This window comes from Cavia porcellus, unplaced genomic scaffold (genome assembly GCF_034190915.1).
Source record: "Cavia porcellus strain 051 isolate PalLab524CR breed Dunkin Hartley unplaced genomic scaffold, mCavPor4.1 scaffold_16, whole genome shotgun sequence".
Classification (NCBI taxonomy): Eukaryota; Metazoa; Chordata; class Mammalia; order Rodentia; family Caviidae; genus Cavia; species Cavia porcellus.
Window position 1 is genome coordinate 55,119,262 of NW_026947499.1, and position 13,151 is coordinate 55,132,412.

The window sequence follows — 13,151 nt, forward strand, 5'->3', positions numbered from 1 at the left end:
CACATCTAAATTCCTTTGCTGCATGTGGTACCTGTCCCTCTGGCCAAAACCAGCCTCTGGCCAGCCCATGAACAATTCATGTGTTTTCAGGCCTCCAGACCTTTACACACGCTGGTCCTGCTGCCTGGAATTCCATTTTCTTGTTGCCCAGGTAGCATTTTCAAATGTCCCCTCGTGCCATCATTCACTCTGCCAGTATTTATAGAGGGCTGTGTTTTATGCCATGCTCTGTCCTGGAGGCTGGGAATGGACAATGAACAGAACAGACGAAGCTCTCTGCTTTCATGGAATTTTCATTGTAGCATAAAGTCCTCCCAACAAATAAAAGGCATAATAAATAAGATAAACGAGACATAGAGTTAGCAGGGCATTGGGAGCATGTGGGGGTGTTTGTACATGGCTTGCAGGTTTAAGTAAGGCCATCGGAGACCCTCACTGCAAAAACAAGAACAGGGCCAGATCTGGGAGGAAATGAGGGATCTGGGCATAGACCTGGGAGAAGAGCGTCCAGGTGGAGGGAATGATGGGCCAAAAGCCTTGAGGTGGGAATGGGTCAGTGTTGAGCATGCTGGCATGAGGGGAGAGGACAGGCAAGGAGGGCTGCGTGGAGGTCCAGGGTGCAGGGCATGGCTGGCAGGAGGGCCTTGTTTGGACTCTGAGTGGAACAGGAGCCACATCAAGCCTTGAATAGAGGCACATAATAATTCCCTGGCTGCAGCAGGGAGAACAGCTTGTGGGGACAGAGACAGAAACAGAATAGTTAGGGACCCTGGGAGAGGAAGTGGCAGAGAAGTGGTCAGATTCAGGATACAGCAGTCCTCCTTGATCTGAGGTTTCACTTTCAATATGTGCTATCTATAGTGACTGCAGTCCAAAAGTATTAAATGAAAATTTCAGAAATAAATAGTAAATTTTAAATTAGATGACATTCTGAGCAGCATAATGAAATTCACAGCCTTCTGTTCCGCCCTGCTTGGGGTGAATCATTCCTTTATCCAGTGATATCCATACCTGTGCACCACCTGCCCATTAGGAATGCAGAGATCCTCTTGGTTATCAGATCAACTCTTGGTTTTAGACTTCCCGTCATCTATTGCATGCTTGTCTTCAGATAGCCCTTATTTTTCTTAATAAAGGCCGACACACAAGATTTGAGATGGTAACAGTCCCGATGTGACAAACAGAAGACATAAAGTACTGTCTGTGTAAGGTTTGTACTACTCATAATTCTAGGCATCTGCTGGGGTTCTGGAGTGTGTCCCCGGTGGATAGAGGGGGTGCTCTGAAAGGTAGTGTGAAAGTGGAGCATGTGGATTAGATGTGGAGTTGGGGAAACAGTGAAGTTTTCAAAGTAACTCCAAGGGGCAGGGCCTGGCTATGCTCTTAGAGGTCTTCTTGGTCCCATACAAACCCTTTGTACTGCATTTTACAAAGTTTAGTAACTTGTCTCCTTTTTTTTGGATCCCATGTGCCTTTGGGAGCCAATGAAAATTATCAGCTTTCTTCCAAGAAATGTGCACTCAGACCACTGCACAGGGATTCCTGGCCAGGGTGTGGCTACTTGTGTGTTGGTGATCTCAGCCACGTAGTCCCCACATAGGCGCTTGGTATCTGAACACACCTGGGGTCTATGTTTTCCTTAAACCTGGACTGGTAATGTCCAGGGCCTGACCACATAGTGAGCACTGGATAAATGTTCATGGAGACAGTGGGAATAAACTTAGTTTTTTACAGAGTTTTTCTCCTTCTATTAGAGGGCATCAATGTCATACTTCATTTCATAATCAAAGAAATAAACTTTCAAAGATGCAGTGTGACATACCAGGGAGAGGCAGGGCCCAGGGTCTCACCAGGGTTGTGGTGATGAGTGAGAAAGAAGGGGTTTGAATAGCACCTGGCACACAGAAAGTACTTCGTCCCCCTTAGCAGTTGTCACCAAGAGCTGGACAGCAGTGAAGGTAGGCCTGGAACCTGGGACACCAGGCTCCCCATGTGGAATTTCTTCTTCCCAATGCCTCAGGTCTGCCCTCAGGAATTTATAATTCCAGGGAATCAACAAGAAGAGCAAGAGAGAAATGAATCCTAATTTTCTTCACTTTTTTGTCATAGTCAATCCTTGTAGCAGCCCTATGAGGTAGCTAAGTTGCAAAATTATGCAGGCTGGGCTCGAATTTAAAATCCTGTTGCCTCAGCCTCCTATAGTGCTGGGATTACAAGTCTCTACCACCAGGCCTGGTATCTAACGCCCCTCCCACACATATACCTTTTTTGAGACAGGATCTCTCTGTATTTCAGGCTGACCTCATACTCACTATGTAGCCCAGGCTAGCCTCGAACTCGTGGCAATCCTCCTACTTAAATTCTAGGATTACAGGTGTGTGTCACCATACCTGGCCATTAACAACCACTTTTTACAGATGAGAAAACTGAGCTTAGGGGGTAAATAGAATTTAGGGCTCACTCCCAAGTCTCCAAATCCCCAAATAATTAGCAACTTAGGGGCTGGGGATTTAGCTCAGCGGCATAAGCGCCTGCCTTGCAAGCAGGCAGTCGTGAGTTCGATCGCCGGTACCGATAAAAACGAAAAAGACAAAAAAAAAAAAAAATAATTAGCAACTTATATACTTAAATGCTGACAACTTAGCACTTAATTACATACTGTTTTGCAGTGTATTGTATATAACTTAATACTAATTGCCGGGTTTCAGAATGAAAAGGAGGGAGTGGGGGTGACTGTGGCAAGGGAAGGCTTCATGAAGATTTTGGGACTGAGCTGGGCTTTGGAGAATCATGCAATGGGGGCTGGAGGGGTAGGAAGGTAGACTTCTGGAAATGAGAATAGAATGTTTAAGAGATTGGGTTAGGAGTAAGCATAATAACTGCGGAGACAGGCTGAGATAGTGTTATTTCAGTAATCGAATCCTGTAAATGTCCATGTCACTAATCACTACTGAGAACTTTGTAAGCACTAGGTGCTTTGCTAAGTCCTTTCAACTCTTACTGTACCCAGTCTGTGGTTAACCTTGTCTTAAAGCTGTTTTCTGCTCCTGTAACAGAGTACCTGAGGATGGGTAATTTATAAAGAAAAGTTTCTTAGGGTTTGGGAGGTGGGAAGTCCCAGGACATAGAATACCTTCTTGCAAGGAACACTAAAACACTGTGGAAAGCAGAAAGGCAAGCAAACACCCACGAAAGAGAGACAAAACAGGAGAGCAGCCGTACTTCATAGCAACCCACTCTCATGGTAACTCATCCAGCCTCATGAGAATGAGAACTCATTTGTTCCTGCAAGAATTAGCCTAGTCTCTTGAGAGCCATGTTAAATCCCTTCCTGAAGGTGGAGCCCTAGTGACCTAAACACCCCCTACATATATTGCTCACTTAAAGGTCCCACTGCCTTTTAACACTTGCATTACCCCTATTTTACAGGTAAACTAAGTGGCAGTATTATGACTTAGAGCCAGGTCTGGCCTCCGGCTCTCATGCATTTCCTAGCTCAAGTTCAGAGAAGATGTAACTAGAGGAGATGGTGTCATGAACCACAGAGAAGAGACCTACTAGACGTCTACCTTGTTCCTCAAAGGGTTGTCCCTGGACTTTCCCTGGGAGCTAATTAGAGTTGACCCCTTGCGGCCGCCTCAGACCTACTAAGCCTGAATCTGTATCTGACTGTAGTTCCCAGCTGACCTTTGGGCACATCAAGGTTTGGGAAGTAGGAGGAGATGCATGGAGTGAGTCCAGCTGGATAACTTTGTCTTCAGCCCTTTCTGGGAACATCTCCCTCCTGGTGGGGTCGAGTAGATATTTTTCCCTGGAAACTTTGAATGAAACCTAAGACAAGAAGGTGTGGTGGCACATACTTATAATCCCAGCACTGGGGAGACTTAACTAGGAGAATCACTGTGACTTTAAGGCCAGCCTGGGCTACATAGTGAGTTCAAGGCCAGTCTGAACTACGTAAGGAGACCCTGTCTCAAAAAACAACAAAACAAAACAAAAAACCCAAGACAGCCCAGCACAAACTTAGATCCCTTTCAAGTCCATATTTCTTCTAAAAATAGCATCAAATGCTTCATTCCATACCATAATCTGTCAGCGGTCATTTTAATATTTCAAAATGGCTATGTAAATTGCCATGGAGTCGTATTCGTGTTCTGGGATGATGCATGGAATGAATTTCCTTGTATCTTAAGTGGGGTAATAATAACCACTTCAAGAGCTGCTGTGAAGATCAAAGGAGAGTAATGTACCTGGAAATGCGACATAAATTGTTCACAGAATACATGTGTTGCTATTCTACAGGGAACCAAGGCTCGCCCTCCCACCTCTGCCCTTGAGCCAGTCTCCTGAATCCTGCTTTCCTGCGGCAGCATGTCATGTGCTGTGCCCACACTCACAGGAGGAAGGGCTTTGGCCTAGAGGTATCTCAGGAAGCCAGAGAAATAGGAGACAGCTATAGCTATTGCTAGTTGTATTTTAAAAATTTTTTTTATAATTTCATATCATCACCCTTTCTTATTATTGCTCATGTCCAGACTGGCCAAAATAGCCAGCAAAGAGCTCCAGTAAAACTCAAAGATTTCAGGGGCTGAGGAATAAAACTCAGTGATAGACTTGTCTACTGTGTAAGGACCTGGGTTCCATTCCCAGCACTGCCAAAACAATAGAGAGACACTGACCATCTTCATATGAGAGAAAAGGGAGAAGGACAGCCAGAGAAGGCACAGGCAGGAAGGGGCTCAGTACCGCAGAACCCAGGAAGAACACATAGGGAGGGGTGGAAGGTCAGCAGTTCTCCAGGACCTGAGCAACTGACAAGAATGGACAGTGGAAAAGCAATTATACAGATGCCCCTTGACTTAAGATGGACCCGCATCTCATTATACCCATCTTCAGCTGAAAACATGATAAGGTGAAAATCCATTTAATACACCTAATCTACCATGCCCAAGGCAGCCTCACCTCCCGTAAGCTTGCTCAGAACTCTTGCATTACCCTGTAGGTGGACAAAATCATCTAACACAAGGCTTATTTTATAATAAAGTGTTGAATAATTCATGGAACTCACTGAATATTGAACTGGAAGTGAAAAACAATGGTTGTATCATCAAGCCAGACACCATAACTTGAGAGCCATTTGTGTTTGGTTAAAGTGGTCCTGGACCATCCTCCTGTTGGATTCTAGTAGAATAATGGTTAAAACCAGATATGGGGAAATTAAGAAAAGAACTGTGGAGATTCTTTTCTTTTTCTTTTCTTTCTTGTTTTCCTCTGCATGATGATTCTTAGGATTTCCTTATCAATTGCCTTTTCTGTTGAATAAGTCCGTATTGCCATTTGAAATGATCTCTGGGATTTGCTATAACTCTTCACCAGTATTGAGTTGATAATGTATCTTTAAACCATTCTTTGGCAAAAAGTTGTTTAAGAAATAGAAGATTACAAAGCATCATTTACAGTATGATCCTGTTTTGTTAAAAAAAACAAGTGCATATGCGTGTGTAGCTTTGTGTCTGTATATATTGTGAACATGGGAACACATCCAATGGACTTTTCTCAGAGAAGTTTTATTGGTATATGCATGCCAGTTTGAATATGTGTAGTTTAATTGTCTTACCATTAAGCTGTTATAAATTGTAAAAGGGATTGTCTCTAAGGGTATGTTCCTTGGAATTTTTTTGGCTGTAGAGGACAGAACCTCAGCTGAAACTTCTGAAGCAACAAATGAATTTTCCACAGACTTCTTCAGGCATGAATGGATCGAAATTCAATGATGTCATTAGGAATCTGTCTCCTTCTCTCCATCTCTCTCCTTCTCTCTCTTTCTATACTGGAAATTGAACCAGGGAACCCTGAACTATACACTATTTTACTTTTAAGACAAGATCTTGCAAAGTTATCGAGGCTGCCCTCAAACTTAAGATCTCCTGTCTCTGCCTCTTGACTCTCTGGGATTACAAATGTACATTACTGCACCTGGCTCTGCTGTCTTTTTAATGGCTTCATTCTTAAGCAGGTCCAGCCTGTGTCTCAACTGCTCAGCACCCTAGAGAAAAGACAGCAACTTTTTTCCCAGAGTATCAACAAAATCCCAGGGCTGACATGTCATGATCACCTCTAAACCAGGTACTTATGGTGGCAGAGGGTGATCCAACAGGAGTCCACAGAAGCATTCAAGGGCAACCTAAGGAAGCCACTGAACTGAAGGAGCAGCTGAATGGTTTCTGGACAGAATGCAGAGGGTTGTCGCATGAAAAAGGGGCACAGAGTCACCTATGGCAACTCAAAGGGACTTCTCTCTCAGGACCTTGTACATCCGCAGTGATTGCATTGTTTATAAGTACACATTCCTCTTGTAATGGCAGGGACAACATGAGATCCGTTTTGATACAGCTGATTTGAGTTGCATCTGGTTATGACAGTTGAAATAACCACATAATGAGTGTTAAGAAAATAGATCTTTCTGGGCATGGTGGCATATGCCTGTAATCCCAGCAAGTGGGTTTTGAGACAAAAGGATCACAAGTTTGAGCATAGACTACATTACAAGTTCCATATTAGTCTGGGTTATAGGAAGGTCCTTTCAAAATCAAAACAACTGTAAGACAAACAACAACAAACAAATACAGAGAGAAAGAGAGACAGAGAGAGAGAGAGAGATCTTAAAGGCTCAAGTCTTGTCTGAGCTCTGAATTCCATAGGACATAGGAAGGGTGAACAGCAGCACAGCATCGAGGCTGGAAAACTGAACTTTTGTAGATTGTTAAAGTCATTGTGTGTAAAGCCCACTGGCCCATCAGGCAGCCTCTGGGGCTCCGGGTTGCCAGAGTGATGCATCCAGGGAACTGGGCCCTTGCCAAGGCTGGCCTCTGCCTCTCAGCCTCTGGTGTGTGGCGCTGGTGTGTGTGGCACCTGGCTCTCAGTGAAGGCGTTTCTGCATTCCGCTATCACACCACTCTGTTTCTTCATTTCAGGGTTACACTAAGGACATGGTGACAGACTTTGATGAGAAACATGATGAGTATTTAATATTGCTTCAGCAGAGGAACCGGTAAGATGAAGCCGTCCAACGGCAGCCTTTGTTATTAGCCAAATAAAAATCTAGATTTATTAGCAACAAGCAGGCCCTGTTTGCATGGAAATAGGAAATAGGATGTGAAGGTCCCTCAACTCAGAGGCCTGGAATATTACCTGAAACCCCAGCTCTTGTTTCTCCACTCCCTGCTTTAATTGCATCTTTTGATTGAGCTGTAGCAGACTCTTCTATGCGGCAGTGCTGGTTCTGGGATTCTGTTCTGGGAGAAAGTGGGATTTTCAGAAGGAGGAATTTAGGAGGGCCTATGTAAGTCACCTAGATAGCCCAATTTGCAATTTTACCAGCTTCGACAGTCCCTTGAGCCTGTATGTTGTGTTATATGAAGTTGGAGTTATTTTACATTTGTGTTTGAAGTTGGAGTGTGTGTTGTTTAAAGTTAAATTAGGGCTGATTTTAAGTTAGTATCTGTTGTTAAAAAAAAAAAAAAAAAAACAGGAGGAGGTGCAGGGTTTAGTGATCAAGGTCAAAGCAGTCTGGTATGGTTTGAAAGAAGTGAGGCCTTAGTTCCTCTACAGGGCTGAGAAGGTTCATTCTACTTCACTGTGATTTGTCTTGAGGCCTTAAACCTGAGCTGAGTTTGCAAACTCAAAGCCTAAGAGGGGCCATGCAGTGAGTGATGGTGACACTGCAGGGACCGGGTGCAACCTGAAACTCTGCTAGTCACACTGCTCAGCTCAGACCACCTTTTGTGGGAACGCAGGCCCCTAGGGTCTACCTCCTCTGAATTTGCCAGAGAGGCTGGAAATCTGGATATGTGTTGTAAAATCTCCAGAGCTTTAAAATGTTGGTAATGAATTCCAGTTAAAGAACAAGCCAAACAGGAGAACAGTGCAGACTCACAAAGCAGATATGATAGGGAGGAGGAAGAGAAGGCCGGCAGTAATTTGAACCTTTGTGCTATGGAAGTGGGCTTGTGGTATTGCAGAAGAGAGTCCTGGTGGACATCGTCCTGAATGTGGATTGAGTCCTCATCTGACTGGCTGGTCTGTGAAGTCAGCCAGTAGGGGCCGTGGTGGCACTATGTGTGGGACATGATTTTGTGGTACAGATGGTCCTGTGCATTGTAGTTTAGCACCCCTTCCCACTGGCCCATTACAGAATTCTGTCCATGAAGATCCCCCCACATATCCATGACAACAATACCTGCCCACATTTCCACACACCACTCTGGCCAGAGGACTATTGAGTAGCCTCTGCAGGACCAGCCTAAGGACCAAGCAGTGTTGTCTGCGCCCTGCTGCTCAGTGCTTTTCTCCCTGCATCCCAGGGGCAGCCTTAAGCCAAGCCCAGCAAGCGTGTGCTGAGAGGACCATGGTGGGTTTTTATCATCATCGCTGCCACAGAGCAGGATGTTTTCATTCCATTTCTGGCAGGCTAGAAGGTGCCACTGAACACCTGGGTGATGGTTTAATCACCTCCATGTGACTTGTCAGGGGAGAGAGTGTTGTACTTCCTTATGAGCAGCCTGTTTCTCATTAATCGGGGGATCAATAAGTGCATAGTCAAAGAGGTACTGGCTGATAGCATATGTGAGAATTTCCAGAGACAAGGTTGCAGCACACAGACAATTAAAAATATATCAGAACTGAGTTGCTGGCCCAGGGATGTAGCTCAATGGCAAATGCTTGCCTGGCAAGCACAAGGTCCTGAGTTCAATTCCTGGTACAAAACAAAACAAAACCAGTATTGCGTTAAAATTGGAGGGGACCATGTTGTTACTGAGAGAGATGCCTGAACGCTGGAAATTAGAAAGTAGAGTAGGAAAGAGGCCCCTTTTCAGGGAAACTGCAGAGTTTGCAGAGCCATGGCCAGTTGAACCTTAGCTACCATTTTACTGTTGTCTGCACACTACACAGCCAAGCAGATAGAGTGACTGTATCCATTCTACAGATGAGGAAGTGAACACAGAGGAGTGACCAGCATGCCTAGGGTGTGTCGTATCAAGAAGCAGCAGAGCCGGGTTGTACTTTATGTTTTGTTTGATGTTTTCATGGATAAGCAAAGTGAGAGGAGCCTGCCAAGGCTGCCAATGGCCCTACATTTACTAAGGTGGAATTTTGCGGATCTAAACTATAATTTTCTTGGAAGCTTAGTTATATAACCAGGTAGAAAACCAGTCTGTGAGCATTAATACCAGGCCTCATGGATGGTGGCAGTCCAGGCAGCTTAGCCCAGTTGCCTGTAACCTGAGAAGAGAATGTGCAATCATCAGGGGGTTCTTCACAGAGATCTGTCTGAGCACAGCTGCCCCAAAATGCTGGGCGACACTATTCTTCTATTCATCCAGTAGGAGTTCACTTTCAGGTGCCTGGCATTATACTCATACAAAAGAAAATAGTGTGATGAGGAAAATAGACTAAATTAGTGCCTAGTTCTTTGGTTGTAAGGGACAAAACCCCGAGGTTAAGTAGACTCGTGTAACTAGGAAGCTTATTCACTCATGAAATTAAGACATCCAGCATGATAACTTTAGGCATAGCTGAAACCAGGAGCTTAAATTGTATCCCCAGTGCCATTCTTATTCTGTCTCTATTTCTTTTTTCCCATGCAGGAGTCATTCTCAGGTGGTTACTTCCCTCATAGTGGCCAAGACAGCCAGTGGAAACCCTATTTACATCATGCTCAAAGCAAGAGAGAATTTCTTTCCCAGTAGTGTATGTGGTATGGGCTCCCATTGGCCTGGCTTAAGATCTGTTCCCATCTGGAACCAGTCACTCCCCACGTATGATGGGAGCCATAGCCTCAGCCACACACCTAGACTGTGCAGTAGAGTCAGTCCCAGCCTAGTCCCCACCTAGAGAAGGTGTGCTGTTCTCTAAGGAAACCTGAGGAGCTATTGCAGGTGGGGAGAGTGGCTGGATAGGATAAAGGACAGGTATCCATCACACAATCCTTGGCCTTGAGGAGCTCTTTAGATGTGCCAAAAGGAGCAGAACTCAGTCCTGTGCTCCAGGAGGGGACAAAGACAGGGAGGACACATCCCTGCTTCTCCCTGTGCAGAGCCTCCCTGCACCTCATGCCTCTAGACTCTCAGCCATTCTGGTCACTCAGCCTCACACACAGTGTAATCACACCCAACAAGACTGGTGAATAAGCCAGCAGGATGATCAAACGGCCGAGTGATGGGGACCGACTGCAGAGATTGGGCCTTGTGTCTGTGGAGCTCATGCGGAGAGGGGCTGCAGCAGCCCCCCACAGAGGGAGAGCACAGCATGTACAGCAGATGCAACAGTCCAGCAATAACATTGTCATTTGGTCCTTGAGAAAGGTCATTTGATGGAAATGTACAAGAAAACAGGCATGTAAGCAGGTGGAGTCACCCCAGCCCCTCAAAAAGAGATTCAGGCAAAGAGGAGGAAGGCAAGGATCAGCATTTTTTGGGGGCCTTGCCTGGGCCTATGTTGTAGCTGGTGCTTTCACTGGGGCTTTTTGTCCCCATGGTAGCCAGTGCAGATGCAGGCATTCTTTCTGTCTTTCCAGGGGTGAGGGGCCTGTCTTTCCAGGAGTGAGGGACCTGCCTGAGGTTACACGCTGAGGAAATGGCATAGCCCCCAGCACTGAACTCCATCCCTCTGCAATACTACCTTGGCTCACACAGGTTCACCTCGTAAGGGACAGTGTAAAGGACACCTGCCAGACCCTGCAGCCTGCCCAGGGTCAGGGCAGGATGGCGGTGTTTTGTGCTTAATCCTCCCCTAACCCTGCAGAGCAGGCTCTGATGTGATACCACTGCCTCTCAGAAGCCGCAGCTGGGAGCTCCAGCTCCCTCTGAGTTCCACTGGTTTAGAGCCTCTGGCACAGGCACCTGGGGAAACTGCAAGGGGACAGGCAGAGCACAGGCCCAGCGGAATCCCCAGCCAGGCTGTTTCTTGGTGCTCTAGTTGTGGGCAGGTTTGTCTATAGTACAGGCCAAAAGGAGGCTTAAACCCCACAGCCAACCGGAAGTGCAGTGAGACAAGGTACTTGAAAGTGCGTAGCAAGCCTACAGTCTATCTCATCAGTGCTCACCATCCTCTGGCTCCTGTGTGTGTGTGTATCTGTGTGTCTGTGTGTGTCTTTGTATCACTAGGGACTGAGTCCTGGGCCTTCACACTGACCTACAGCCACAGACCTTTTATTTCTTATTTTGAAACAAGGTCTCACTGAGTGGCCTAGGCTGGCCTTGAACTCTAGACCCTCCTGCCTCCGCCTTTCAGAGTAGTGAGATTACAAGCATGTGCTGCCACACCCAGCTGCCCCAGGTCATCTTCATGCCACTGTCCCTCAGTCAGCAAATATATCTGCTCTTTGTGCTCATTTGCTTCTAATCACCCTTGGGTCCCTGCTCTGGTGGCCCATGAGGAAGGAAGAATGCACCCCAAGCAGCCCAGTCCCTGCTGTGCCAGGCCCTAGCTACACCCTTTGGGACACTGTGTGCCTCTACTTCAGCTGTGTGAGTGCAAGGGCTGGCTGAGCCAGAGGTCACCATGCAAGTGAAATGGCTGGGACATGCTTTGGATAGCTGTGAACCTTAAATGCTTCTCGGAATCCCCTGCCAGACCCTGAGGTCCTTGGGGTCTCTTGTTTAGGAAGCAGGTACTGAGCACCTCCTCCTCGTTGGTCACACGAGGCAGACATTGCAGCCAGCCTGACAGGTGCTTGAGCCTAGGTTCTGGTGAAGCAGGAAGAAGAAACAGATACCAGGCAGATCCATAATTCAGCATCACTAGTGATCTGTGTCATGAACAGAAGAAAAGAGGTAGGAGAATAGAGGCTGGTGGGGCATGAGGTGGGTACAGGCTCAATTTCAGACAGGGTGGGAGCTAAATCTGATTTATCTGGATCCTCTACCCCAAGGACAGCTTTTTATGCAAAGCAGGCTATCAATTTTTTTAAAAAGTCTATTTCTCTGTTGCCACCTGAATGTTACTGATGTGCTCAGGGGAGTTCCTTTAGCAATTCCTTTCACAGTCTGAATAATTATCTCCTAATTTATCAGTTTCATAAATCCACATTTTCATAAATCATCCTGCTTAAGTAGAGGCACATGTGCAGTGCTGGCCCCAGATCCCAGGTAACAGGATGCCGTACCAAGGCGCAGAAGGCAGGGAAGCCCTGGGAGAGAGAGAAACTGAGGCACCAAGCTCTGTCTTGCTGTGCACATTCCCTTCCTGCCCCATGCTACTCTTCACAGAGACGCTGATACCCAAGTGTCCCTTGATGATTCGCTCCCACAAGCACAGCGCTTGCCGTGTTTGGAAGTTGTCTCTTAGATACTTGTGTTTTCCTTCTGTTTTTATGTTGTTGCCCAACAATCAGGCATCTCCCAGGCTTCCAAGGCTGGCAAGAGATAAGCAGTCTGTAATAAATGTTCCTGCCATGATTGTTGAAAAGATGGATGTGTCAGCTGCTAAAGAAACATTTAAAAAGTAAACAAAGAAATTGCCTGTGGCTGCTACCACCTTACCTCAACAACTGATTTCATTTTTACATTTATCAACGTCCATTCTAGGTTGCAGATATGCTCACCACATCTTTGCTTTAAAATCTATGTACTGTTCCCATTCTGCTCTTTTCCACTGCTCCCAGCAGGTACCAATTGCCCCTGCCCCCGTATCCCTGTAGAGTCCAAATATCCATTCCTGCTGCAGAACATCCCAGCGTCTCCTTCCCTGGTGGTGGACACTTGGGTAGCTTTCTGGGTTTTTTTAATGTCTGAAAGCTGACCATCTTCTTGCCCACAGTTTTTGCTTAGGAATGTTTTGCTAGAATGAGCTTACTAGGCAGAAGCCAAATATAGGGCATCTTCTCTGTTTCCCTGTTTTCTCCAAAAAGGTTCTGTGAGTTACCAGCAGCTCTGTCATCCGTTCACTAGCTTTAGTCTTTGTTTTGGTGGGGAGTCTGAAGCCAAATTGCCCACATTTTCTTCCTAGTCCTGCCACATACTAACCTTGGTCAAGCTACTTACCCTCTCCATGCCTCAATTTCTTCATCTATTAAAGGAGGGTAATAATACCCATAGAACTGTTGTGAAGTTTAGTGTCTCACTGTAGTTTATCCTCATGATTCTCAGGCT

The 13,151-nt window shown here is 46.0% G+C and overlaps 1 protein-coding gene across 9 annotated transcripts in view; it reads left to right on the top strand.

Annotated features, from left to right (window-relative positions):
• Katnip (katanin interacting protein) overlaps positions 1–13,151 on the top strand; it is a 193,377-nt gene that overhangs the window by 49,961 nt on the left and 130,265 nt on the right. For 7 of the 9 annotated variants that reach the window (XM_063226710.1, XM_013141984.2, XM_013141986.2 and 4 more), the window contains one exon: positions 6,975–7,051. The exons of the other annotated variants lie outside the window; for them this stretch is intronic. In XM_063226710.1, the coding sequence (XP_063082780.1) occupies positions 6,975–7,051 (77 nt within the window). The remainder of the gene's footprint in view (positions 1–6,974; positions 7,052–13,151) is intronic. 9 annotated transcript variants of the gene reach the window in all.